This window comes from Pediculus humanus, genomic scaffold (assembly GCF_000006295.1).
Source record: "Pediculus humanus corporis 1103172107687 genomic scaffold, whole genome shotgun sequence".
NCBI classification, from domain to species: Eukaryota; Metazoa; Arthropoda; class Insecta; order Psocodea; family Pediculidae; genus Pediculus; species Pediculus humanus.
Window position 1 is genome coordinate 48,054 of NW_002987294.1, and position 26,603 is coordinate 74,656.

At 27.8% G+C, this 26,603-nt stretch overlaps 4 protein-coding genes across 4 annotated transcripts; 3 read left to right on the forward strand and 1 right to left on the reverse strand.

The window, feature by feature from the left end:
* Positions 1-3,572: 3,572 nt before the first annotated feature.
* Phum_PHUM300680 (uncharacterized protein) lies at positions 3,573-3,892 on the forward strand (the record flags this gene model as incomplete). Its single annotated transcript, XM_002427146.1, has 2 exons — positions 3,573-3,635; positions 3,776-3,892. 2 exons carry the CDS (start codon positions 3,573-3,575, stop codon positions 3,890-3,892), a joined length of 180 nt encoding a protein of 59 aa, XP_002427191.1.
* Positions 3,893-4,207: 315 nt separating this feature from the next.
* On the forward strand, positions 4,208-5,857 carry Phum_PHUM300690 (syntenin-1, putative; the record flags this gene model as incomplete). Its single annotated transcript, XM_002427147.1, has 6 exons — positions 4,208-4,258; positions 4,502-4,714; positions 4,924-5,049; positions 5,122-5,357; positions 5,440-5,703; positions 5,803-5,857. The coding sequence occupies 6 exons, from the start codon at positions 4,208-4,210 to the stop codon at positions 5,855-5,857; spliced, it is 945 nt and encodes a 314-aa protein (XP_002427192.1).
* Positions 5,858-7,717: 1,860 nt separating this feature from the next.
* Positions 7,718-18,150, forward strand: Phum_PHUM300700 (pre-mRNA-processing-splicing factor, putative; the record flags this gene model as incomplete). The annotated part of the gene is made up of 31 exons (XM_002427148.1): positions 7,718-7,934; positions 8,021-8,189; positions 8,271-8,435; positions 8,528-8,746; positions 8,823-9,035; positions 9,111-9,236; positions 9,491-9,596; positions 9,660-9,807; positions 9,886-10,048; positions 10,127-10,344; positions 10,417-10,643; positions 10,712-11,038; positions 11,273-11,770; positions 11,843-12,035; positions 12,152-12,364; positions 12,436-12,649; positions 12,871-13,017; positions 13,251-13,401; positions 13,475-13,651; positions 13,735-13,971; positions 14,050-14,240; positions 14,322-14,627; positions 14,884-15,160; positions 15,263-15,810; positions 15,884-16,149; positions 16,242-16,435; positions 16,512-16,705; positions 16,808-17,189; positions 17,291-17,619; positions 17,736-17,890; positions 17,996-18,150. The coding sequence occupies 31 exons, from the start codon at positions 7,718-7,720 to the stop codon at positions 18,148-18,150; spliced, it is 7,125 nt and encodes a 2,374-aa protein (XP_002427193.1).
* Positions 18,151-19,429: 1,279 nt separating this feature from the next.
* Phum_PHUM300710 (class B secretin-like G-protein coupled receptor GPRmth1, putative) lies at positions 19,430-23,651 on the reverse strand (the record flags this gene model as incomplete). The annotated part of the gene is made up of 9 exons (XM_002427149.1): positions 19,430-19,549; positions 19,774-19,897; positions 19,976-20,141; positions 20,278-20,462; positions 21,800-21,878; positions 22,671-22,857; positions 22,941-23,194; positions 23,285-23,454; positions 23,635-23,651. 9 exons carry the CDS (start codon positions 23,649-23,651, stop codon positions 19,430-19,432), a joined length of 1,302 nt encoding a protein of 433 aa, XP_002427194.1.
* Between the last annotated feature and the right edge of the window lie 2,952 nt (positions 23,652-26,603).

Sequence of the window (26,603 nt, forward strand, 5' to 3'; positions counted from 1 at the left end):
AAAACAATTTAATAATAATAATAACAATAATAATAATAATAAATAGAAAAACTACCGATACTCCGTATCTATAACGCAATGAAAAAAACAGTAACAACGTCTGAGTATTTGTGCTCATTGTGACCTTTAAAAATTTTAAAGATAAAACGTTTACCATAGGCATGACTCAGAAAATAAAATCCAACGAAGAAAAAAAAAATTAAAAAAAGTTTTTCCCGCCCCCCTTCCCTCCACCGCCTCCCCCCTCCCAGTTTAAAAAAATTTTCTATAAATTTTTTTTTAAAAGATTTCAATTAAAAAATTAAATAAAAAATAATAATAATAATAATAATAATACGACACAGGAAAAAAAGAAAAAATTAATTAATTAATATTTAAACACTCTTATCAATGATGATGATGATGATGATGATGATGATGATGATTACGTACCTTTAAGCCAGGAGCGTAATAATAACTATTTTTTAAAAATTGATATCTAAATAAGCTCCCATATAATTTAGGTTGAGTTAAACTAGTCGCGACGAGTGGTGCGGTTTCGTCGTTTTTATAACTGGAATTCCTAGTTCCAGTACTACTACTACTACTACTACTACTACTGGAATCCCTCGATGAATTTCCCATTTTATACAAAATACAATAAATAAATACGAATAATAATAATAATACTGTTCAATGATGATGATGATGACATTTAATCAAAAAAAAAAAAAAAATGATTATTATTATTGAACGCGAAATCGCATGATAAAAAACTGTGAATAAATAATAAGTGAGTGAGTGAAATGAACGCTTAATATTTTCCTTTTTTTTTTTTTTTTAAACACAAAACGAAAAGGAAAAGCGTTAAAAAAAAAGAAAAACAAATGAAAATTCAATAAATTTTAAATTGTGTTTGAAAAATTAAATAATAAAAAAATTTTTTTTTTTTAAGAAATGCAATAACTTAAATTAAATTTACGTTTTGCACGTGTGTAAACGATTCGTGATATAAACTTTTAATAAATAAATAAATAAATAATATTAAGACATTCAAAAGATAATAAATAAATAAATGATAAATTTGATTACATGTACAAAACTATTCAAACTCGCATTAAATTAAATAAATAAATAAATTTTTTTTTTTTTTTTTATTATCGTTTACCTCGGTTTCCATACGGTAAAAATTTGAAAAATCGTACTCGTATGCTCTCACTTTTATTTATTTATTTATTTATTTTATTTTTTGTTTTTTTTGAAAAACTTTGAAAAATTTTTAATAAAATAATTTTACTCCCCCCCCACCTTCTCCTCCCCCAAAAATTAAGAAAACTCAACTAATTCTTTTAAACTTTTTTTTTTTAAATAAAAAATGAATCGAGAGTAACTGAATCTTTACAGAATAATTTTAACATACAAAAAAAAATTTAAATAATTATTTATGCGAATTTTTTGTTTTTTTTTAAAGATTCAAATAACAACATAAATTAAAATTGCATGAATAAATAATACACGCACGTGATATTTAACGCTTATAATTACACGTGCACACGCACACGCACACACTCGCTAATTTATAAAAAAAAAATTAATTTAATTAAGGTAACACAATTTGATATATATATATATATGTATAAAAACGACACGAGCTTTTTATTACGTTAATTCAAATTGCACGTTTTTGCTTGAATTTACATGCTTCCTAATACAAATCGATTAGTTAATCGATTGATTGATTTAAAAGAATCAATAAATCGATAGTTTAAAGTCTACACTCATATAGAAAATTTCGAGAAAAAAAAAAAAAAAAAAATTTAACCAAATATTTTATCAGTTTTTACTATTCAATTGAACTTTTCACATGTTGACAATCAATCAGCAAATAAAACCAACATTCAAAATTATTATTAAACGTTTTTAAAAAAAAAATTCTAAAATTAGATTTTTTTTAAAAAATTAATTGAATTAGTTTTAAAATAAATTAATTTACGATTTTATTATTTGTTTTAGTTATTAAATAATTTTGTTGCTTAAAATAAATTATTTTATTTATTTTTCATTTTAAATCATTTCCCTTTTAAACTTGAAATTTTTATATAACGGTAATTGAAATTTTAAAAAAAAAAATTTTTTAAATTTATTATTTTTGGCTTTATTTAAATAATAATAAAAAAAAAGTGATAAATTTATTGACCGTTAGGTTTATTATTATCGTCGATAAATAAATTAAATTAAATTAATTTATTAAAATTAATGACTATTTAACGATGAAAAAGTGTTTCGATGAAAATGTTACTCGTTTTTAAAAAATAAAATAATGATGATTAGTTTTTAAAATCTTATTCGCAAAAAATTTATCATTTTGAATTTTATGATAAGTAACATATCATAAAGTAAAATTTTTAGTAATTACTAATAATGATAATATTTTAAATTCTACCAATCGTGATAAACATTATGTTTACAAAATGTTTTATATGCATACCAGTACGAAAATCAACTCCTTAGCTTTATGTAAGGTACCATGTTTTACAAACCGCATGCCTTTTAGAATTTTAAATTTTAACTTTTTTTTTTTTTTTTAAAAACCTTGCTAATTAAAAAATTCATTATTAAATTTAAATTTTTAATATAACTTTTTGAAAAATTCTAGTTAAAAATAATAACTAGGATAACAAACAATTGGAAAACATTACGAATTTTTTTCACAATAATGATTAAAAATTCGCAAAGACGATAATAAAATCAAGATATTTTAAGGAACAAACTAAATTATTTTGCATAAATGAATTTTCAAACAAAGATGTCATCACTCATAAGTGATGATATAAATGATGATAAATTTATTTTACCCTTTTTGTATTGAAACACAATTTAATAAACGATTAAATATTATGTTTACGAATGAACTAGGTAAAAACATTTTTAGTTACTGCACAAAAGTTATTGAATTAGTAAAATAACTATTACATTATATATTACATATTAGTGGAAAAAAAATTATTATAAATTTATGTGAATATGCATTTTTAGTAAATTTAAAAGATAATTGTGCAAATACAACATAAAAATACAGTCTCAGATAATATTATTAATGAAAGAAAATTCTACTATAATATTAAAAAATTATTAAATGAGAAATTATGACTAATATCAAAAAATTTTTTAAATACATTATTCTAAAAGCAGAATACCTTTAATACTAAAGAAAAAAATTATTCGAAGACTTTTTTTTAACCAATGAATAAAAAAGAAACTGAATAAGGATACAGTTATGAGTTTTTTTTTCATATTAAACATAAAATTATTTATTTTTTACGATTTTGAATTACTTTTGCAGTTAAAAAAATAAATCTATTCATTATATAAAATAAATATTTGTTTCAAGTTAAGATAATTCAAAATTTTTTTTTAAAATAAAAATTAATAATTTTTGAGTGTCAAGTATTCAAAATAATACTTGAAAAATTCAATAGTTTTTCACGATTATGTATTAAAATGAAAATTATTATTTAAACATACCTTAATTAATTAACATTCCCGTAAATCTTAAACCAATGTCATCCTAATTCATTTTAGTCATGAGATAGATGTCTTTAAGAGTCAACCTCTTGGATAAATTAGAAATAAAATTATTGATAAATTTCACTGAGGTATTAACATACTTGATAACTTATGAAGCAATTCAATGAATACGGTTAATGGCACGCATTGGATTAAATGTTTTTTTAATAAAAATTCTATGATATTCCCAAATAACTACAATTACCGTTTGAATTTTAATAATAAACAGCTGCGTGTAAATGCAGTTGGTACTTCAACAAGACTTTGGAAAACAGACTGGTTGGCGACACTTTTCATAAAGTATCACCTTTTTCAAATGTTAGCTGTCATATTAATATTTAATTGAATAATAATAAATAAACGATATTTTAATTGATTTTTTGTTATGAAAAATTTTTTCTTAATATATGTACATAAAACTCCTGCCATATATTGCAAAAAATTAAAAACAATTAATTTTTAATAAAGACAATAGACTTGTTGCTTAAGGGTTTACTCATTATTATTACTTAGTTATGACTCATTTATTATAAGTCAAAATTTATTTATTTAATTTTCTCGAGAGGAAGCTCATGTTATTTATATTTTTTAAAAAAAGTTTTCGGTTATTTGTGCATATTTTAAATATTAAAATTTAAAATTTTTTGACTAATTTTTTTCAATGGCTTTGTACCCATCTTTAGAAGATTTAAAAGTCGATCAAGCAGTGAAGGTGATAAAATTTATAAGTATTTATTAAATATACGAAGTAGTTCAATGCCAATATATTTAAAATATTTATTTTAAAAGTAAAAAATTCAATTTAAAACTTCCGTATGCAATCTGTAAACATTTCAACAGTTTACGAAAATAAAAGAATACAAAAAGTTACAACTTAAAAGTCTCTCATACGATTTTAATTTTGTATTTGAAAAGAAATTTCTTTTTAATAATTTGTATTTTTTTTTTTTTTTAGGCTCAAAATGGCTCTTCAAGTGGTGAGATTCAGTCGACAAGTCAGCCTTATAATACTCATTCATTTGCACCTTCTGCACCCCTTCTAACTATTTCAGATAAAAGTAATGCATTGTCAGTTAAATATCCTGCCTTAAATGAATATATGGGTTTAGAACTTACTCGTGAAGTTATTGCTGCTAATATGCCTGAATATTTGGATACACCTATTAATGTAAGACTTTGGCAGTACCTGAAATATCATTACTATCATGAATCTTTAACAATAATAATAAATTTTTATTGAAAAGTTATTTTTTTTTTTTTTTTAGTAATATTAGGCTTATTTTTTTATATTAGTTTTTTAATTTTTTAATTATTCAATGAGGTTTTTTTTTTTAAGTCAATGGCTACAAGAATTTTATTTTAATAAATTACTTTTAGATGCAGATAGCTACAAGACCTGATTATTCTGTTGAACCTGTCAATAATTTGTGCAATCTTGTGGCTCCTGTCTCTGGTCATTCATTAGCTTTGTACAAAGCTCATGTTACTAATGGAATCAGACAGGTATAATGTATTAGCATAAAATGAATGAATTTTCTTATAGGACATTATTTTTATTGTTTAATTTTATCTCAGTTAACACTCTGCAAAGATGGCGACAAAAAGGTTGGTTTAAGAGTTCAACCTGTAAATAATGGAGTTTTTGTTAATCTTGTTACGAAAAATTCGCCTGCAGCTATGGCAGGTTTTAGATTTGGGGATCAAATTTTAGAAGTAAATGGTAAAAGTGTAGCAGGACTATCAATGGATGCAGTGCATGATATTATCAAAAAGTCTCCTTCAAGTGGTATTTCATTTATTGTTAGAGATAGGTATAATAAATTTTAAAATAGTTTTTTTTTTTGTACATTAACTTTTACAAAAATATCTATACAAAATAATTTTTAATTTTAGACCATTTGAAAGAACAGTGACTCTTCATAAAGATAAAACTGGTCATGTCGGTTTTACTTTTAAAGAAGGAAAAGTGACTGGGTTAGTAGTGGATTCTTCTGCTGCTAAAAATGGTCTATTGACTGAGCATAATCTTTTAGAAATAAATGGCCAAAATGTTGTAGGATTAAAGGATAAAGAAATTACTAAGATTATTGCAGATGGAGGAAATGTAATTACCGTTACTATTGTTCCTTCTTACATTTACCAACATATGACAAAGAGGTATGTTGTAATGTTTTCTTTCGAGAAAATAAGTGTTTTGTTCCAACCTTTTTGGTGCATATTAAGTGGTTACAATTTAAATTTTTAAAATGTTTTCAGCATGTCATCTGGATTGCTTAAAAATTTTATGGATCGTTCAGTTCCAACGTTTTAAAGACTTTTCGTAACATTCCTTTAAAAAAGAACATAAAAAAAAAAAAAAAAAAAAAAACAATAAAATTATACTTTGTCGTATAATATATATATTTACATACCATTATACCAAGTACTTGCATTATTTAGTATTTTAGTTGAAAAATTTATTTAGAATGGTAACTATATTTTATGAATATTCTTCCAATTTTTTTTTTAATAAAAAAAAAAATTAAATAATTTGTGCCAATAAAAATAAATCAAAAAGTGAATATATAACTTGTATTTGCTGATTGAATGAATTTGATTATTTTATAAGGATTTAATATAAACTTACTGAAGTCCATGCTTACATAAATTAAAAAAATAGTGTGGGCAATTTTATATTTTACTTGCTCAGTTTTTGCCAAATTTTATTTAGATTAAATAATTGCCAAACTTTAGAATGTAAATGATTATAGTTTAAATTGTACTGATTGAATTTTATTTTAATGATAATGATAAAATTTAATGTACTAAAGATAAATAAAAACCACTATTTAAATATTTGTTTATTTTATAAAAGAACAAAATTTATAAACTAATGTACACAATCAGTAGAATATTTTGTATTATTTTTTATATTTTTATACCTCATTATAATTATTGACTGTTAATCAATTTGATAACATTGTATTAAGTTAAAAATATTATTTTTACGTGCATTAAATAAATTTATATTATTGTTTATTTAATTTTATTTTATTTTAAATATTCTTATGTTTTTTTATATTATTTTATTTTATTTTTAATTTTACTTTGATTTAAGAAAAAAAAATTGCAAATTCAAAATATTGTTTAAAAATACTTTATGTAAGAACGTTTAAATGTATTAATTAATATTTGTAATTTTAAATTTATTAAATATATAGTTTATGAAGTTAATTAATGATTTATGTCTAATTATTAAAATCCCAGTTTATCAAAAAATTATCTTGTTTAAAAAATATTAAATAAAAACTGATAATTTTTAATAAATTTTAGTTTTGTTTTGTTATTGATAAGGTAAGTAATGCATCCAGCATAATATTTATTTTACGATGTTATGCAATAAATAGCATAATATTTGTTAAAAACAATTAATCCGGCTATTTATTACTAAGATTTAATATTTTCTTTTAATTAAATTATTTCAAATGATTTGCAGAAATTTGACATCGCAATACTTTCGATTTTAGGGAATTTATAATGGAAATTTTGATGTATTAAATTAATTTAATTTTTATTCAAGTGATATATAATTATGCGTGGTGTAAATTTTAAATTTCCTTTTTCTACATGAACAAGTTTTTCTTTTTATTTTTAAATTTTTAAAACTTGTCGTAATAATTTACGGTTTTTTATGTAAGCATATAAGACTAAATAAATATGGCTATTTGAAAATTTTTGTTTTTTAGCTATCCGGCTTAAAAACCGGAAACGGAAATTTCTTGTAGTCATGGCGTCTCTTGTACGGCGTTTTAAGTAGACGCGAAAGTGAAAGAAATTTCCATGTAATTCTTTATTCTAGTAAAAGAAAGTAAGTTGTTATTAATGTATTTTATTTTACTCTTTTAATCAATATTAAATAAAAGTAAAAATTCGGTATTTGCCTTTTGTATGCATGATATAAATTAGACATTTTTAAAACCTTTTGACTTTTAGAATTCTATCTTTGAACAGTTTTCTTTTTTTTTTTTATTTCTACGTTAGACGGAAACTTTTGAGCCACTTTGCTATTGTGTATAACGTACTTTTATTACAAATAATATGAATAAGTTTTAGTCTTTAAATGTGCTCTTATATAAACCATTCCGAAATGTAAGATAAATTGCAATTTTTTTTAAAGGAAATTTAAATAAGAATGGCCATTCCGCCGTATCTTATTCCCCCTCACACTTGGGCCACAATGATGGCCCAACAGCAAGCTCATGCTCAATTAGCTGCTGCTCAAGCTGCTGCTGCAATGCAAACTCAAGCCATTCAAGCCCAAAGAGCTACCTTAGTGGCCCCAGTAGGACCTGCACCTGCGGTACCCAAGCCACCTGAGGCTGTTTCTGAGGAAAAACTTCAAGAAAAAGGTAGCAATTTTTATAATAATGATTTTATATAGTTTTTATTTAAACTTCAACTAATTTAGAAGTATATTAATGACAATTTACTTCAGCTCAAAAATGGCAACAACTGCAAAGTAAAAGGTTTGCTGAAAAAAGAAAATTTGGCTTTGTGGATGCACAAAAAGAAGATATGCCACCAGAGCATATTCGTAAGATTATTAGGGATCATGGAGATATGAGTAGTAGAAAGTATAGACATGATAAAAGAGTTTATTTAGGGTAAGCAAATTTTTATGCAGTTCTAACGATTAAAAATTGTAAAACTTTAAAACATAATGTTAATGTATTATATTTTTGTAGAGCATTAAAATACATGCCTCATGCTGTGATGAAGCTGTTAGAAAACATGCCAATGCCATGGGAACAAATTCGAGATGTCAAGGTTTTGTACCATATTACTGGTGCAATAACATTTGTAAATGAAATTCCATGGGTTATAGAGCCCATATATATAGCACAATGGGGGTTAGTAATAATATAGTGCAAATTATAATTGTAATGTAGCTTAGTTTTTAATTATCTAAAGCAAAATTTAAAAAATACTTTTTTAAATATAGTACAATGTGGATAATGATGAGACGAGAAAAGAGAGATCGTCGTCATTTTAAGAGAATGCGGTTCCCACCTTTTGACGATGAAGAACCTCCATTAGATTATGCTGATAATGTTTTAGACGTTGAACCATTAGAAGCAATTCAGATAGAAATGGAACCAGAAGAAGATGGTCCAGTGGCCAAGTGGTTTTATGAGCACAAACCATTAGTAGGAACAAGGTTGTTAAAAAGAAGTGAGTGAGAAAAAGTTGTCAGTTACTTAATAATAACAGTTTTTTTTTTTTTTTTTCCTAAATAGGCATGTTAATGGTTCCACTTACCGACGATGGTACCTAACTTTACCTCAAATGGCAACACTTTACAGGTTAGCCAATCAATTGCTGACTGATTTGGTGGACGACAATTACTTTTATCTTTTTGACCATGCATCTTTTTTTACTGCGAAAGCTTTAAATATGGCCATACCTGGAGGTCCGAAGTTTGAACCACTTATAAAAGATGCTAATCCAGCGTGAGTTTTATTCTATTATTATTATTTTATTTGGGTTGCTCATTTATTACGATATCTAAATGAATTACTTTACAGGGATGAAGACTGGAACGAATTTAACGATATAAATAAGATTATAATTCGGCAACCCGTCAGAACGGAATATAGGATTGCGTTTCCTTACTTATATAACGATGTTCCTCACTACGTTCATTTGTCGTGGTAAGTGTTCATAATCATATAAAATAAATTTTAATTTAAATTAAATACCATGTATGATTAGTAATTCACATTAGTTTTGGGACATTGTAAGAAATAATATTATTGTCCTACTAAAATGTGAGACAGGAAAAGCGTAATTTATTAGTTGTAACTAAAGACTTGCATAACAACTGCTGAAAGCGCTAACATTAAAAAACTTTATTTGTGTTACATAAATGTTATGTATTGCTTTATGAATATCCAAATTATTTCAGGTATCATACTCCTAACGTTGTATACATAAAAACTGAAGATCCAGATCTACCAGCATTTTATTTTGATCCGTTAATTAATCCGATTTCACATCGTCATTCAATCAAGGTAAAAAAAAATTTATAACATCTCTAAAAAAATTTACAGGATTAACCTTAGGCTTTTTTTCAGACAACAGAACCTTTGCCGGAAGACGATGAAGATTTTGAATTGGGAGAAGAAGTACAACCATTTTTGCAAGAAACTCCTTTATATACCGACAATACTGCAAACGGTATTGCTTTGTTATGGGCTCCAAGACCTTTTAACATGAGATCCGGTAATTCAAAGAAAATGATAATTGTACTTACTTTTATAATAATAAAAATAATAGCACTCCTAATATTTTTATTTTTAGGAAGAACTCGAAGAGCCATTGATGTTCCCCTTGTGAAATCTTGGTATAGAGAGCATTGTCCTCCGGGTCAGCCTGTAAAAGTAAGAGTTAGCTATCAAAAATTATTAAAATATTATGTACTTAACGCTTTAAAACATCGACCGCCAAAACCTCAGAAAAAAAGGTTAGTGGAATGAAGTGTACTTTTGATAATTATTTCAAAAAAAATTAAATATTTTCTAAGTAAGCGCACATTTTTCAGATATTTGTTTCGGTCATTTAAATCGACCAAGTTTTTTCAAACGACTACATTAGATTGGGTCGAAGCTGGACTTCAAGTGTGTCGCCAGGGATACAACATGTTAAATCTTTTAATTCATCGAAAAAATTTAAATTATCTTCATTTAGATTATAATTTCAATTTGAAACCTGTCAAAACTTTAACAACGAAAGAACGAAAAAAGTCCAGATTTGGAAATGGTACATTTACAATTTTACGGTTTATTTAAAAGTTTAACTTAAATTTTTAATTTTTTTATGACGATTTTTTAGCTTTTCATCTTTGTCGAGAAATTCTTCGTTTGACTAAATTGATTGTCGATTCACACGTTCAATATCGCTTAAACAACGTGGACGCGTTTCAATTGGCAGACGGTTTACAATATATTTTCGCTCACGTGGGTCAGTTAACGGGGATGTATCGATACAAATACAAACTGATGAGGCAAATTAGAATGTGTAAAGATTTAAAACATCTTATATATTACAGATTTAATACGGTACGTATTAAAATAATTGTATCATTTTTATTTTTATTTTTTATTTTTAAATATTTTTTTACTTACAGGGGCCGGTGGGAAAAGGACCTGGATGTGGAATATGGGCTCCTGGTTGGAGAGTTTGGTTATTTTTTATGAGAGGAATAACACCGTTATTGGAAAGGTGGTTGGGTAATTTATTATCGAGACAATTTGAAGGAAGACATTCTAAAGGAGTTGCTAAAACCGTAACGAAACAACGTGTAGAGTCTCATTTCGACTTGGAACTTAGAGCATCAGTTATGCATGACATTGTCGATATGATGCCGGAGGGCATAAAACAGAATAAAGCCAGGACTATTTTGCAACATCTCTCCGAGGCCTGGCGCTGTTGGAAGGCAAATATTCCTTGGAAGGTAAATTTTGTAAATGTACTAAAGGCTGAAATCAATAGTTTTTTATTTTTTGTAAAATGATGATTCCGCAGGGGACCGGAATTCAGTCAAAAATGTGGACTGACAAATTGTTTTTCAATCACTTGAGGTGATAATTTAAACTTTTTGGAAAATGGCTGTCTGACAATATTTCTCGTACCGTACGCGATTGACAAATTTTTTTTCTTCCTTGTTAAGTATATTTTTTTTTAACAGGTTCCGGGATTGCCTATTCCAATTGAAAATATGATTCTTCGTTACGTGAAAATGAAAGCTGATTGGTGGACAAACACGGCTCATTACAACAGGGAAAGAATTCGAAGAGGAGCTACCGTTGATAAAACTGTGTGTAAAAAAAATTTAGGAAGATTAACTCGGTTATACTTGAAAGCTGAGCAAGAAAGGCAACATAATTATTTAAAAGACGGTCCGTATATATCACCCGAGGAAGCCGTCGCAATTTACACAACTACAGTACATTGGTTAGAATCTAGGCGTTTCGCGCCCATTCCTTTTCCACCTTTATCGTACAAACACGATACGAAATTGTTAATACTTGCCTTGGAAAGGCTCAAAGAAGCTTATTCCGTAAAATCACGTTTAAATCAAAGTCAGAGAGAAGAATTGGGACTTATAGAACAAGCTTATGATAATCCTCACGAGGCATTGTCAAGAATTAAACGTCATCTTTTAACTCAGAGAGCGTTTAAAGAGGTATTTCGTGCGAATGTTTTTTTTCATTAAGTTTTCGTCCCTATTATTAATACATAATTTAATTCTTTAAAGGTTGGAATAGAGTTTATGGATTTGTACAGTCATTTAATTCCAGTTTATGATGTTGAACCTTTGGAAAAAATTACGGATGCTTATTTAGATCAATATTTGTGGTACGAAGCAGATAAAAGACGGCTCTTTCCTCCATGGGTAAAACCGGCTGATACAGAGCCACCTCCCCTTTTAGTGTATAAATGGTGCCAAGGTAATATGCTTTACCATTATTAAATTAAAAAATTTGAACTTTATTAATTATTGCTTGATTATTATTATTATTATTATTATTAATTTTTATTAATTTTTAAAATAATAAATATTTAGGTATTAACAATTTGCAAGACGTGTGGGACATAAGTGAGGGTGAATGTAATGTACTTCTAGAATCCAAATTCGAAAAAATGTATGAAAAAATTGACTTGACTTTACTTAATAGACTTCTTCGATTGATAGTCGATCATAACATAGCTGATTACATGACAGCTAAAAATAATGTCGTAATTAATTATAAAGATATGAATCACACGAATAGTTATGGTAAGTGTTGTAATGAAATTTAATTAAATTTATTGACCTATGAAATTAATTTTTAAAAAATTGGATTTCAGGTATTATTAGAGGATTACAATTTGCTAGCTTCATCGTTCAATATTATGGATTAGTACTTGATTTATTAGTGTTAGGTTTACGGAGAGCTTCTGAAATGGCAGGTCCACCTCAGATGCCGAACGATTTTTTAACTTTTCAGGATGTTGCTTCTGAAACGGCTCATCCTATAAGGCTTTTCTGTCGTTACGTCGATAAAATTCATATATTTTTAAGGTAATTTTTTTTTTTTTTTTTGGTTTAAATCAAAGGCAAAGTGTATAATTTCATAAATTACATAATATGGTGAGGCTTTGGAAAAATGTAAAATACGCCTTTATTATTATCACTAATTCTCTACATAACATATCGCTTACAGCATAAAAAATTAATAACGTATATTTTTTTTTTTAAAAAATACAAAAACTTGTAACAAATTTTTTCATATTAATTAAAAGGTTTTCTGCCGAAGAAGCTCGTGAATTAATTCAAAGGTACCTAACGGAGCATCCAGATCCAAATAATGAAAATATTGTAGGATACAATAATAAAAAATGCTGGCCTCGAGATGCACGTATGAGACTTATGAAACATGACGTAAATTTGTAAGTAATATTTTTTTGTAATGATAAACAATTATTGTTTTTTATATTTGATCCCATTTATTTTTACACGAGCGAAAGTACAATATGTAGTTTTGGCTGGAAAAAAATGGGAAATAGTAACGCATTCGTACTGGCATTCAAACGTTTTAATTTGCATGCCGTCAAAAGTGCTACACATATTAATTTAATTATCAAATTTTCGAATAAAATTCACACGCTGAAATTACTTTTAGGGGACGTGCTGTTTTTTGGGATATTAAAAATCGATTACCACGGTCTACTACTACTATACAGTGGGAAAACAGTTTTGTATCCGTTTACTCGAAAGATAATCCCAATCTATTATTTAACATGAGTGGATTTGAATGTCGGATTTTACCTAAGGTATTAATTATTTTTGTTCTATTTCTTACGTTGAAATTTATCCATTTTAAACAATGCAAGCCTATTTTTGTAGTGTCGAACTACTCACGAGGAGTTTACTCATAAAGATGGAGTTTGGAATTTACAAAATGAAGTCACCAAAGAGAGAACGGCTCAGTGTTTTCTAAGAGTCGATGAAGAGTCTTTAGGACGTTTTCATAATCGAGTCAGACAAATATTGATGGCTAGTGGATCTACAACTTTCACAAAAGTAAATAAAACCCAAAATTAAATTTTTTAGATGCTTGATACAAAAGTTATTTCCATTTCTCATATTTTTTTTTTTAATTTCAGATTGTTAACAAATGGAATACGGCCCTGATAGGTTTAATGACATACTTCCGAGAAGCTGTTGTAAACACGCCAGAATTATTGGATCTTTTAGTAAAATGCGAGAATAAAATTCAAACGCGTATTAAAATTGGTTTAAATTCAAAAATGCCTTCCAGGTTTCCTCCTGTAGTTTTTTACACTCCAAAAGAATTGGGAGGTTTGGGAATGTTATCAATGGGTCACGTTTTAATTCCCCAGGTTTGCTTCATTTACTATAGCTTAATGACGATTTATTATTTTAAGGATAATAATAGCTAAATTTTTATTCTATTACAGTCTGACTTGCGATGGTCGAAGCAAACCGATGTAGGAATCACACATTTTAGGTCGGGTATGAGCCACGACGAAGATCAACTTATACCAAATCTGTACAGATACATACAACCGTGGGAATCGGAGTTTATTGATTCTCAACGTGTCTGGGCAGAATATGCATTAAAGCGTCAAGAAGCTAATGCCCAAAATAGGTCAGAAATAGTGATCGAGTATATACTATTATATGATAATTTGATAGTCTTGTACTTATTTTTAAAAATTGTTCATTTAAGGCGGCTAACTTTGGAAGATTTAGAGGATAGTTGGGATCGTGGAATTCCAAGAATAAATACATTGTTTCAAAAAGATAGACACACGTTAGCCTACGATAAAGGTTGGAGAATACGTACGGAGTTTAAACAGTACCAAGTTTTGAAACAAAATCCGTTTTGGTGGACACATCAAAGACACGATGGAAAGTTGTGGAATTTAAATAATTACCGAACGGATATGATACAAGCATTGGGTGGAGTTGAAGGAATATTAGAGCACACGCTTTTCAAAGGAACGTACTTTCCAACATGGGAAGGGTTATTTTGGTAAGTTTCTTTTATGAAAAAAAAAAAAAAAAAAAAAAAAATTGTTAGATTAAAAAATTATTGCATGGTAATATTATTAATGAAGATGACAGATAATCTTTATTGTATCAACTGTGCTAAATTAATGTAAAAAACAGGGCCTTAAGTTTTAGAAAATTAGCAAACGGCAGTATAATTTTACTACAATTTAATTATTCAACAAAATAACGAAATGAAATCTTGATTTATATTTTATCAAAATACTTTTTTAATTTAGGGAAAAAGCGTCTGGGTTTGAGGAGTCCATGAAGTATAAAAAGTTAACAAACGCTCAAAGGAGTGGTTTAAATCAAATTCCAAACCGGCGATTTACTTTATGGTGGTCACCAACGATAAATCGTGCTAACGTATATGTCGGATTTCAAGTTCAACTTGATTTAACTGGCATATTCATGCACGGTAAAATTCCAACTTTAAAAATTTCTTTGATTCAAATTTTTAGAGCTCACTTGTGGCAAAAAATTCACGAGTCTGTGGTGATGGATTTGTGTCAGGTAAATACAACGACAATTTTTACAGTAAATGTTTTGCATCTTGTAATCTGTACGGAACCTGAAAATCTCATCGGTTTTTTTTTTTTTTTTTTGATAATTTAGGTTTTCGACCAAGAATTAGATGCGTTGGAAATTGAAACCGTTCAAAAAGAAACCATTCATCCTCGAAAATCGTATAAAATGAATTCATCATGTGCCGATATACTTTTATTTGCATCTTACAAATGGAATGTTTCTAGACCGTCTCTACTGGCAGATTCTAAAGATACCATGGACAATACAACAACTCAAAAGTATTGGATCGATGTGCAGTTACGTTGGGGAGATTACGATTCGCACGATATAGAGCGATATGCGAGAGCTAAATTTTTAGATTATACTACTGATAACATGTCCATTTATCCATCACCGACCGGAGTCCTCATAGCTATAGATTTAGCTTATAATCTTCACAGCGCTTACGGTAATTGGTTCCCCGGTTGCAAGCCTTTAATTCAACAAGCAATGGCTAAAATAATGAAAGCAAATCCAGCTTTGTATGTTTTGCGTGAACGTATTCGAAAAGCTCTTCAATTGTACTCATCTGAACCTACGGAACCTTATCTTTCATCTCAAAATTACGGAGAATTATTTTCAAATCAAATTATTTGGTAAATATTGTAAATTAAGATTTTTTTCTCACTTATTTGTTTTTATTATACATTTTTTTTAAAAATCTTTTAGGTTTGTCGATGACACGAATGTGTACCGAGTAACTATTCACAAGACGTTTGAAGGAAATTTAACCACAAAACCAATTAACGGAGCAATCTTTATATTCAATCCTAGAACGGGGCAATTGTTTTTGAAAATAATTCACACCTCTGTTTGGGCCGGTCAAAAACGTTTGGGACAATTGGCAAAATGGAAAACAGCCGAAGAAGTAGCTGCTTTAATTCGTTCATTGCCCGTCGAAGAGCAACCGAAACAAATTATTGTTACTAGAAAAGGTTACAATAATAATAATGGATTTCTTCGTTGTATTTTTTATTTCAAAAAAATGAAGTCTTTTATAATTTAAAAAAAAAATTTACTTTTTTAGGTATGTTGGATCCGTTGGAAGTACATTTACTTGATTTTCCAAATATTGTAATTAAAGGATCCGAACTTCAGTTGCCTTTCCAAGCTTGTTTAAAAGTTGAAAAATTTGGTGATCTGATTTTAAAAGCTACGGAACCTCAAATGGTGTTATTTAATCTTTACGATGACTGGCTAAAAACTATTTCCTCCTACACGGTAAGTCGTAGTAAATAAATGCATTTTCATTATTCGCAAACCTATTGAATTTATAATTCTTTGTTATTATTTTTAGGCATTTTCTCGTTTAATTTTAATTCTTCGAGCTCTTCACGTCAATACGGAAAGAACAAAAGTTATTTTAAAACCAGATAAAACCACCATTACTGAACCTCATCACATTTGGCCTACTTTGACCGATGAAGAATGGATTAAAGTTGAAGTGCAACTTAAAGACTTAATTTTAGCCGACTACGGAAAGAAAAATAAGTATGTAACAGTAATTATTTAAAAATTTTAAAGTATAAAATAGTTTTTTTAAATTTTCTCGTATTAAAAATTTCATGTTTTCATCCTATTTTTTTTTTTTAGTGTGAATGTTGCCTCTTTGACTCAATCTGAAATTCGAGATATAATTCTTGGAATGGAAATAAGCGCTCCATCTGCTCAACGTCAGCAAATAGCCGAAATCGAAAAACAAACAAAGGAACAATCTCAATTGACTGCAACCACAACGAGAACTGTAAATAAACACGGTGATGAAATAATCACGGCGACAACTTCGAATTATGAAACTCAAACGTTTAGTTCGAAAACGGAATGGAGAGTTCGTGCTATTTCTGCTACGAACCTTCATCTTCGAACGAACCACATTTACGTTTCATCCGATGACATCAAGGAAACCGGATACACTTACATTCTTCCTAAAAATGTACTCAAGAAATTTGTAACCATATCCGATCTTCGAGCTCAAGTACGTTTATTTTTTTTCATTCTATTTTTATTTAAATCATTAAACCCATAATTACTGGGACTATTGATCTTTTTTTTTTTTTTTTTTTTTTTTTTTCACAGATTGCCGGTTATTTGTACGGAATTAGTCCACCGGATAATCCTCAGGTAAAAGAAATTCGGTGCATAGTTATGCCGCCGCAATGGGGAACCCATCAAACCGTTCACCTTCCCAATCAATTGCCTCAACATCAATATTTAAAAGAAGTCGAACCCTTGGGTTGGATTCACACTCAACCCAATGAATTACCACAGCTGTCTCCTCAAGATATTACCACTCACGCCAAAATCATGGCGGAAAATTCATCGTGGGATGGAGAAAAAACAATAATAATCACGTGCTCTTTTACTCCCGGTTCTTGTTCTCTAACGGCTTATAAATTAACTCCAAGGCACGTGTAAAAGTTACCGTTACCGCTAAGTTTTTTTTTTTTTTTATATGAGCCTAATACCATTTATTATTATAACGATATATATATATATAAGTTAAGAATTTTGATTATTACAGCGGTTACGAATGGGGTCGTCAAAATACCGACAAAGGAAATAATCCCAAAGGATATTTACCGAGTCATTATGAAAAAGTACAAATGTTACTGTCGGATAGATTTTTAGGTTTTTTTATGGTTCCGTCGCAAGGGTCGTGGAATTATAATTTTATGGGTTTGTATAAGTTGTTACAAAGTGTATTTATTATTTTTTTAAATAATTTTATAAGTAAATTTAATCTGATTTTTTTTTTTTTTTTTTTTTTTTTTTTAATTAAAGGCGTACGACACGATCAAAATATGAAATACGAGCTTCAATTATGTAACCCTAAAGAATTTTATCACGAAGTTCATCGTCCTGCTCATTTTCTCAATTTTTCATCTCTGGAAGACGGGGATGGAGTGGGTGCGGATCGGGAAGACATGTTTGCATAAACGTCACATTGTTTTCAAAGTAAGTGAATTATTTGATTATTAAATTGGTTCTTGGGGGGTCGATGGTTAATAGGCGAGTATGAATGTTGCAAATCGTTTTTAACCTTTGAGGACGAAATTTTAACTGAACGTCTTACTCGTTTATAATTTTTTTTTTTTTATTTTGACTTATTTAATTACGCAAAGCAGTATTTTTTTTTTTTTCATTTATAAAACTACAAATCATTTTATTACAAATTTAATTTAACAATAAATAGACAATTATAATAATAATAATAATAATAATATTAAGTTATAGAATAGACGAAGGAAAAATTCACACTGACAAATATTTTGACAATTTTAATTAACAAAAAGAGAGAGAGACTAGACTTTTTACTTTTAAAGATTTTTTTTTTTTTTTTTTTTTTTATTCGAAAACAAACATTTACACGTGAAAAGACATTATTTAATTTAAAATGAGAAATTTTTTTAGGATTTGATTGAATTATTGTTTGGTTGAATGAGATACGGGGTTGGTTTTAGTTATTACGTCATGCGTTCGAGTATAGTTTTTCCATGGAAAATATTTACGTACTTTTTAAACTCTGTCGCGAAAATGACTTATTGATATCGAATTATTATTATTATTATTATTATTATTATTTAGTTTTGAGATTTATTCCGATTTTCCGTCAGACTCATTTGCATACTTCTTCCCGATGCGGGGGGATTGTGAGATTGTGAACTCATTGATCCGGACATTTTATAAGAAGAAGTGTGAGTTTCGGGTTCTTTGGGTGCGAATCGTGGGCAGAATCTCGTACTTAAAATCCTTCTTATTTTTCTACTGCAAACGAATATCCAGAAAATAAAAAGTCCCTGAAATTAACAAGCGTTAAAAAAATTCGCCATTTGTAAATTAAAATATTATGGATGAGAATAAGATTGAAAGAAAAAACTTACTAAACTTATCGGCTTCGGTATATAAAAATAAAAATAAAAAAAAAAGAGAGAGAGAGAGAGAGAGAGACTGATAGCAAGCTGGTCATTACACGTATTTTTATATTTAACGGTTAAGAATAAAACTAACTTAAACGTATGTTGTAAGCAAAAAAAGTATTCGAATAGCTTATGGAAGTGTTAAAATCGGATTAAAAATGGTGGAAGCATTTTGTGTGTGTGTGTGTGTGTGTGTGTGCGTGTGTGTAGTAGGTGCACATGAAGGGGATTTGGAAAGGAGGTAGGAGGAGGTAGGAGGTAGAGGAAAAAAAAAATTTATTTTTTCTTTCTTTTTAAATTATGAATGAAGCAGTAATGTGTTTGTTTTGCTCGATTTAGATGCTGTGCGTGAAAATCTTTTCGATATCCTTTTTTTTGTAGACTTTGTTAAAACGCAAATGACAAAAATAAGAACACCCTGAAAACAACAAAATTTTCAAAAAAAATTTTTTTAAATGGAGTGAGTGCGTGCGTGCGTGCGTGCGTGTAGAAGAATCAAAAAGTTAATTAATGTTATTACAAAAGCGATAAACATGAACGAATAATAGGAACCTAACCGGAAATAATAACCCCTAAAACACGTTTAAATAAATAAATAAATAAATCGGGGGAGGGGGAGGGGGCGGGGTGTTATCAGGTTACCTGTAAGGAATTCATAAAATCGGTAAAGTACCAAAATTCTTTGGGTCCTTCGAACAACCAACTTATTATTTCCGTAACCCAATTTATTCCCATAACTAGGAAAAGTTTCAGATACAAATTATACCTGGAAATAAAATTCGATAAAACGTTAACTTTATCAAGGTATGCTTTAAAGGTATTATAACTTTGGGTTCTCTCTCACCTTTGCTTATTCGTTTCTTCATTTCTACGATTTTCGTTTTGCATCAAAACTTTGGTTTCCTTTCGCACTTTGCATATTTTAAACGCGGTCAATACGAATAACGTTATGTCGCAAATGACGATGACAGCCATGGGAGCGTAAAAGTAGACGAGAGTTGCAATTTTCGCTTAAAAAATAGGAAAAGCATATGTTTAAAATTTTTTTTTTTTTTGTTTGCGTACCTGTATAGAATAAGCGGGAGGCTATGAGAAAAAAGTTATCATTATTATTCTTAGGGGTTTAGTAATTAAAAACTTACTTACTCTCGAAATAGCATTTTTTAGTTCCTATATTTGGTTTGATGATAAAATCAGGGACGTTGGGCGAATAATCTATGGCCACGGTGACTAATAAGATAAGGGTTGGACAACCCCACGCGTAAAAAGAATATAAAATGTATTTTTTCAATTCTTTTACTTTAACTCGTCCGCTAAATTTTCCAAATCCACTGAAATCGGAAAAAAAATGTTTTGACGTTTTTATTTCTCCGAGATAAAGTTAAATTTTTTTTTTTTTGTTGGGGAGGAAGATGATGATAATGATGATATCTTTGTGGCGTTTTTTTTTTTTTTTCTAGAAGGACACGCCCCTCGGACACTGACACCGATTTTTCATTCAAATAATAAAATGGGGGTGGGGGGTGGGGATGATGAAAAAAAGGAGAGAAAAGGTTCGTTTACCACCACCTTTTTCCCTTTTACATTTTCCTACGGAAAGGTTATCGCGTAATAATTAACCTGATTATGTTTTCTTTTTGTTCTTTTTGTTGAAAAGGTTAAAAAATGGGGTAGGAGGGAAAAATAAATGACAATTTTCTTTTGAAACTTTAACCGAAAAAGGATATTATTGAAAAAAAAATTTTCATGACGTAATGACTAATGCAGTCGGATTTGTGTTGATCAAACACGCGTGTGTGTGTGCGTGCGTGCGTATGACTAAGGAATAAATAATTTGATTTGAAAAGTGAAACGTTTGTAAAAATTTTAAACGAAGATTTTTTTCTATTCAAGAAAAGCCATAATGGTCGAATTAAGTTTGAAAGAAAATTGTTGGGTAGGGAAGAAAACGTTGGTTGTTGATCCACGTTTTAAAAAAAAAAAAAAATGTTATTAATGTGATATTTTATTAGTTTTGTCCCGAATGTAATTCGATATTAATAAGAGTCATAAAGTGATAATAATAATAATAATAATAAGGGAAAAAGTTGTCGATTGGAAACGAATGGAAAAGAATGATTTCCTTTTACGAGATTACGTTCATAAGATGTTGACTTTGTCAACGACAACCAAAGTCTTATCTTGTCGTATTTGAATGGAAAGAGTTTGTAGGGTTGTTTGTTTGTTTGTAGGGATGAAAATTTTCCTCATCTAAATTTTTTTTTTTTTTTCGGTCTTCCTCGTTTCGTCGTCGTAAACGATTATTATTATCAAGACGAGTTTGAAAAGGAAATGTATCGATTGCGGGTGTGAATTTTTTTTTCTTCATAAATTTTCATTTGTAAATATTGAGAAAATTTTTACGTTTAGTTATTATTTGTATTAGATAAAAAAAAAAAAAAAATCTATTTGTTTAAATCACTCAAACACAATAATTTTCGTGTGACGTGTGCGTGAGTAAATAACAAAAAAAAAAAAACACGACATTGTCGTCGGGGATTGTGTGTGAAATTTCCGTTTACCACGGGATAAAATGTTAATAATAATAATAATAATACTATTAGTACTACTAAACGTTATCAATTGTTAGAATTGATGACAAAAAAAAAAAAAAAAAAAATTTACTTACCTAAATGTCGACCATATGTCAAAACACATAACGTTCAACCAGAAAAACGTAGCCAAAAATCCATACTGGGTTAAAAATCCTGTAAAAAGAAAAAAAAAAAAAAAAAAGGAAAACATTAACGATTGTACCTCCTGAAAATTTTTCATCTCTCTCTCTCTCTCTCTCTCTCTCTCTCTCTCTCTCTCTCTCTCTGTCTCTTTGAATCAATCGAATATTCTTTAACTTAAACTCGCAAGGAAGTGAAAAAATTTTTTTGTCGTGTTTATTATTGTGTTACGTCATTTCCGTTTCGAAATATTTTTATTTTATTTTATTTTATTTTTATTTTTTTTCGTCGTTTGTTTCCGAAAGTAAAACAAACGGTCGTCGTCGATAAAAAAAAAAAAAAAAAAATTATTGTTGCTGTCGGAATTGCTGTCGTTATTGCTGTCGTTAATGTAATTTTTTAAAAAAAAAAAAAGAAAGAAAAGGTTCTGTAATTTTTCTACGAGGGAATTTTACGAGGTTTATCCTTTTTTATTTTTAGAATAATAATAATAATAACGTTTCGCTTTCGTTCCTTTATTGATTCCATTGGAACAAATATTACCGAGGGGGAGGCGGGGGGAGGGGCGGTGGCGAGGGTGGTTTTCTTTCTTTAATTAAAAAATTAGAATGTGATTCACGTTCCCCGAACGTGAAAATTAATTTTTTTTTTTAAAAAGGTGTGACGACAGGTTGTCATTAATAATAATAATAATAATAATAATAATTAAAATTCATTAGTCGCTCGATCGTTTGTGACTGTGACTCCCCTCTCCTCCCCTTCCCTTTCCCCCCGTTCATTTATTAAAAGGGGAAAGGGGAAAATGAAATTTGATAGTTTTCTTACCGCAAATAATGCAAAGTGTATCACTTATTGTGTTGCCACCCAATTGAGTTGTCACGAGTGCTATGTAAGCAGTTAGAAGGGATGCAACTTCGCTCATTAAATTTTTACCATGAAGGTTTCTCAATTCCGGAAGTGAGTAAACGATAAAGGTTGCCAAAAGAAATGGCATCGATATAATCATTCCGACCTGAAATTGAACAAACGATTTGTGTTTTGTGCATTGCGTTAAAGGTAAATGTATGTTTGTTTTGTTTGTTTTTGTTTCCTTACAGGATAAGCAATCATTTTTTCCGGAGGCTGCGGTTCTTCTGGAAAACAAACAAAAGCTTTCAATATAATCTCTTCGTAATCCGAATTCAAATCATCGTTTGAATTCCTGATGATGTTTTCAAAGCAAAACTGCGACGCGTCGTACGCAACGTTATCATTTGGAAGGACGAGAGTTCCATTCGTGATGAGATAGTATTCGTCCGTCGGATAGACTTCGGGTTCCAGTTGATACGATTTATATTTGCAAGTGTCACCTGGAAGGAAAGAAAGAGCGAATAAAAATTCACGAATGAAGGGCCATTACTTGAATGTGAGAGAGAGAGAGAGAGAAAAAGAAAACGTACCGAAAGCCCTGTGAAAATTGGATATGCCATAATCGGGAATGTAGGCATAGCCCTCCGTGAAAACGGCGGGTTTTATGTCGAGATCACGTGGTTTGCACGTATTGTTTATGAAAACTTGTCCTTTGAGGCAACATTTTCTCAAGCAAGGCGTTGTCGTGCATATGCACACCCTTTAACACATAATTTATTAATATTAGTGTTATTACTACCACTACTACTATCGCCATTTTTATTTTATGAAATTGACACGCAAAATAATAATAATAATAATTAGTTGCGAATGAATTTTACCTAAAGTGAGTTGAATTAAATTTTTGATAAAAATTTTTCTCATAAGTTATTTCGTTCACGTGTAAAACATTTTCATATTCACGTCCTCGAACAATTGCTGTCAGAAATTGATGGCAGGATAATAAATCAGCAGTCTGTGAAAATAAATAAATAATTGAGTTAATATTTAAAACAAATTTTTTTTTTTTTTTATTGTACAAAGTTTCATTTTAAATAAATAAATAAATAAATGATAATAATAATAATTATTTTTATTTTTTCGTTTGAATTAATAATTTATTATTAAATCATACCAACAAAAATAAATTAAATTATGGGGAGCCAATGTCATGATAAATTTTATTTAGAAAAAATGGCGAAAATAGTTTTTAGTTTTCTGAAAAGATTTTTTGATAATTTTTTTAACATTTAAGCACGTATTATAACAATTTTAGTTTAGTTTAGTTTAAAAACTAATTTATATTTAAGAAGTCCATGTAGTTTGTCGCTTACAAACGGAGGAAAATTACTAAAAAAATAATAATAATAATAAAATAAGGTGACCATATATATATATATATATATATATATATATATATATAATTATAGCGTGATAAAAGTACATAGGATAATATTAATTATCACCTGAATTAATAATAATAATCCGCCATTTTTTTTTTTTTTTTTATTATTTGATTTATGTTTTATGTTTTTTTTTAATTACTTATGCAAAAATAAATAAGTAAAATAATTTTCTTCTAGTTATTACGATGATGATGATGATGATGATAGTTTTTTAAGTAAATTAAATTCTAAAAATATAACAACAAATAAAATAATTTTAATTTAAATTAAAAAAAAAAAAAAAAAAAGGGAAAAGTACTGAACAAAAAATGATGATGGAGGAAAAATCATTTAATTAAAGATTTTCTTTTATTATTTCCCGAAGGAAGAAAACAACAGCAAAGTTCAATTTTCTAAAAATTTAATTAAAAGGAATAATATATTATTAAGGCGTTTCTTAAATTAGAAATAAATATCATCATTATTATCATCAGACGAAAGGTTTCATTTTATTAACTATTAAAAATAATATCGTAGTAATCGGTTTAGATTTTAAAGTAAAAATAATAATAATAATTAATAAGTAAATGTAATTAAATAATTAATAATCACGTGGTAAAAAAAAAAAAAAAAAAAAAAAAAAATTTTTTTTTATGTCTACCTTATGAAAAAATAGATTTTAACGGGTTCATTTACTATTATCATTATTATTATCATCATCATTATTATTATTATTATTATTAGATTTTATCTTATCATGCCCATCCTTATGATTTGTTGAAAATTTTAACTTGTTATTAAATATTTCGTGATTTTAAATGTTTTTTTTTTTTTTTTTAAACAAATTATTATTATTATTGGTGAAAATTAATTAATAATTTATTCTTATTCACCTAATTAATTAATTATTAACTTATTAATTTATTAAATAAAACTCGAAATTATCAACCACGTTTTATTAAATAAAATCGTATTAAAATAATGACGTAAATAAATTTTTATTAAGAAAAAAATAGTCATAAAACGTGTTGATACGTAAAAATAATAATTTTTTCACAATATAAAACATGAAAAATTTATTTAATTAATTTATTTATGTAGTTTTTATTAACAAGGTTAAATTTTTATTTATTTGTAAACCGGAAATGGATATATTTAATTTTAAAAACCGCGAATTTTTTTGTTATTGGTTAATAATAAATAAAAATGTGTGGTCGTCGATATATCAATTTTTTTATTTTTTTCGTTATCGATTATTATTATTATTATTATAAAATCATCATCATCATCATCATCATCATTATTATTAATTAATTTATTTCACTTTTTATTATAAAATTAATAATTTTTTTTTGTAATATGCATATTAACACAAATAACAGATGTTTTTAATATTATTAACACAAGCATACTCACTAATATCCGTAAATAATAATTTTACATAATGTAAATAAAATTAATAATAATAATAATGATGATGATACATACATAATTTAATAAAACGATAAATTAATTACAATTTCCACACGCATGCACTTTTATCCATTTATTTATTTTTTTCGACAAAATTAATTAATTTATTTATTAATTGATTAATTAACTCACCGAATAATTAAATGAAATTGTCATAAAATAAAATAAAATAATAATAATAACGTTTAAACAATAACAAATCGCCATTTGAAAACGAATTGACAAACTTCGGATTTAGGCGAACCGCGAACTTACCGCCTCCCTCCCGCCTCCCTTCACGTATCCCGAACGAATCGAAACAACTCGTCGTCGCCGTTGCCGCCGCCGCCACCGCCACCACCGCCTTCCAGAAAGACTCGTTTCAAACTGTTTTTTTTTTCATATCTTATTATTATTATTATTATTATTATTATTATTTAACTTATTGATAAAATATCAATTTATTGATTTGAATTGTTATTAATAATAACGTAAATAATAATAAAAAGTCAAAACAACTTTTTAATTTAAATGTTTTTTACCTTATATATATTATTTACATGAGAAAACTTGCCAAAAAAATTTTTTTTTTTTATTTCATTTGTTATTATTATTATTATTATTATTAATACTAATCCTTTTACCGTGATATTATTATTTATGTTGATTAAGCAAGTTTAAAAATTATTGTCAAAGTTCATTTATTTATTTGAATTATAATAATAATAATAAAAAAAATTACTTTCTATTTTCTTACCTTTTTGTTTTCTGATTATTACGTAATAATTAATAAGCTTTAAAAAAAAAAATTTTCTTTTATCCTCTCTTTCTAAATTTGGTTTTATTTATTTTATTTTTTTCTCTGTCTCTCTCTCTCTCTCTGTAAAAGAGAGAAATATTTTAAAACGCGAAATAATTTATTTATTGATAACATACTATCTCGTAACGATAAAAAATAATTACACAACGAAAATTATGCTATACAATTAATTTTGAATTTTCACTTTGTTTCTTTTTTCTTTTCTTTTTTTTA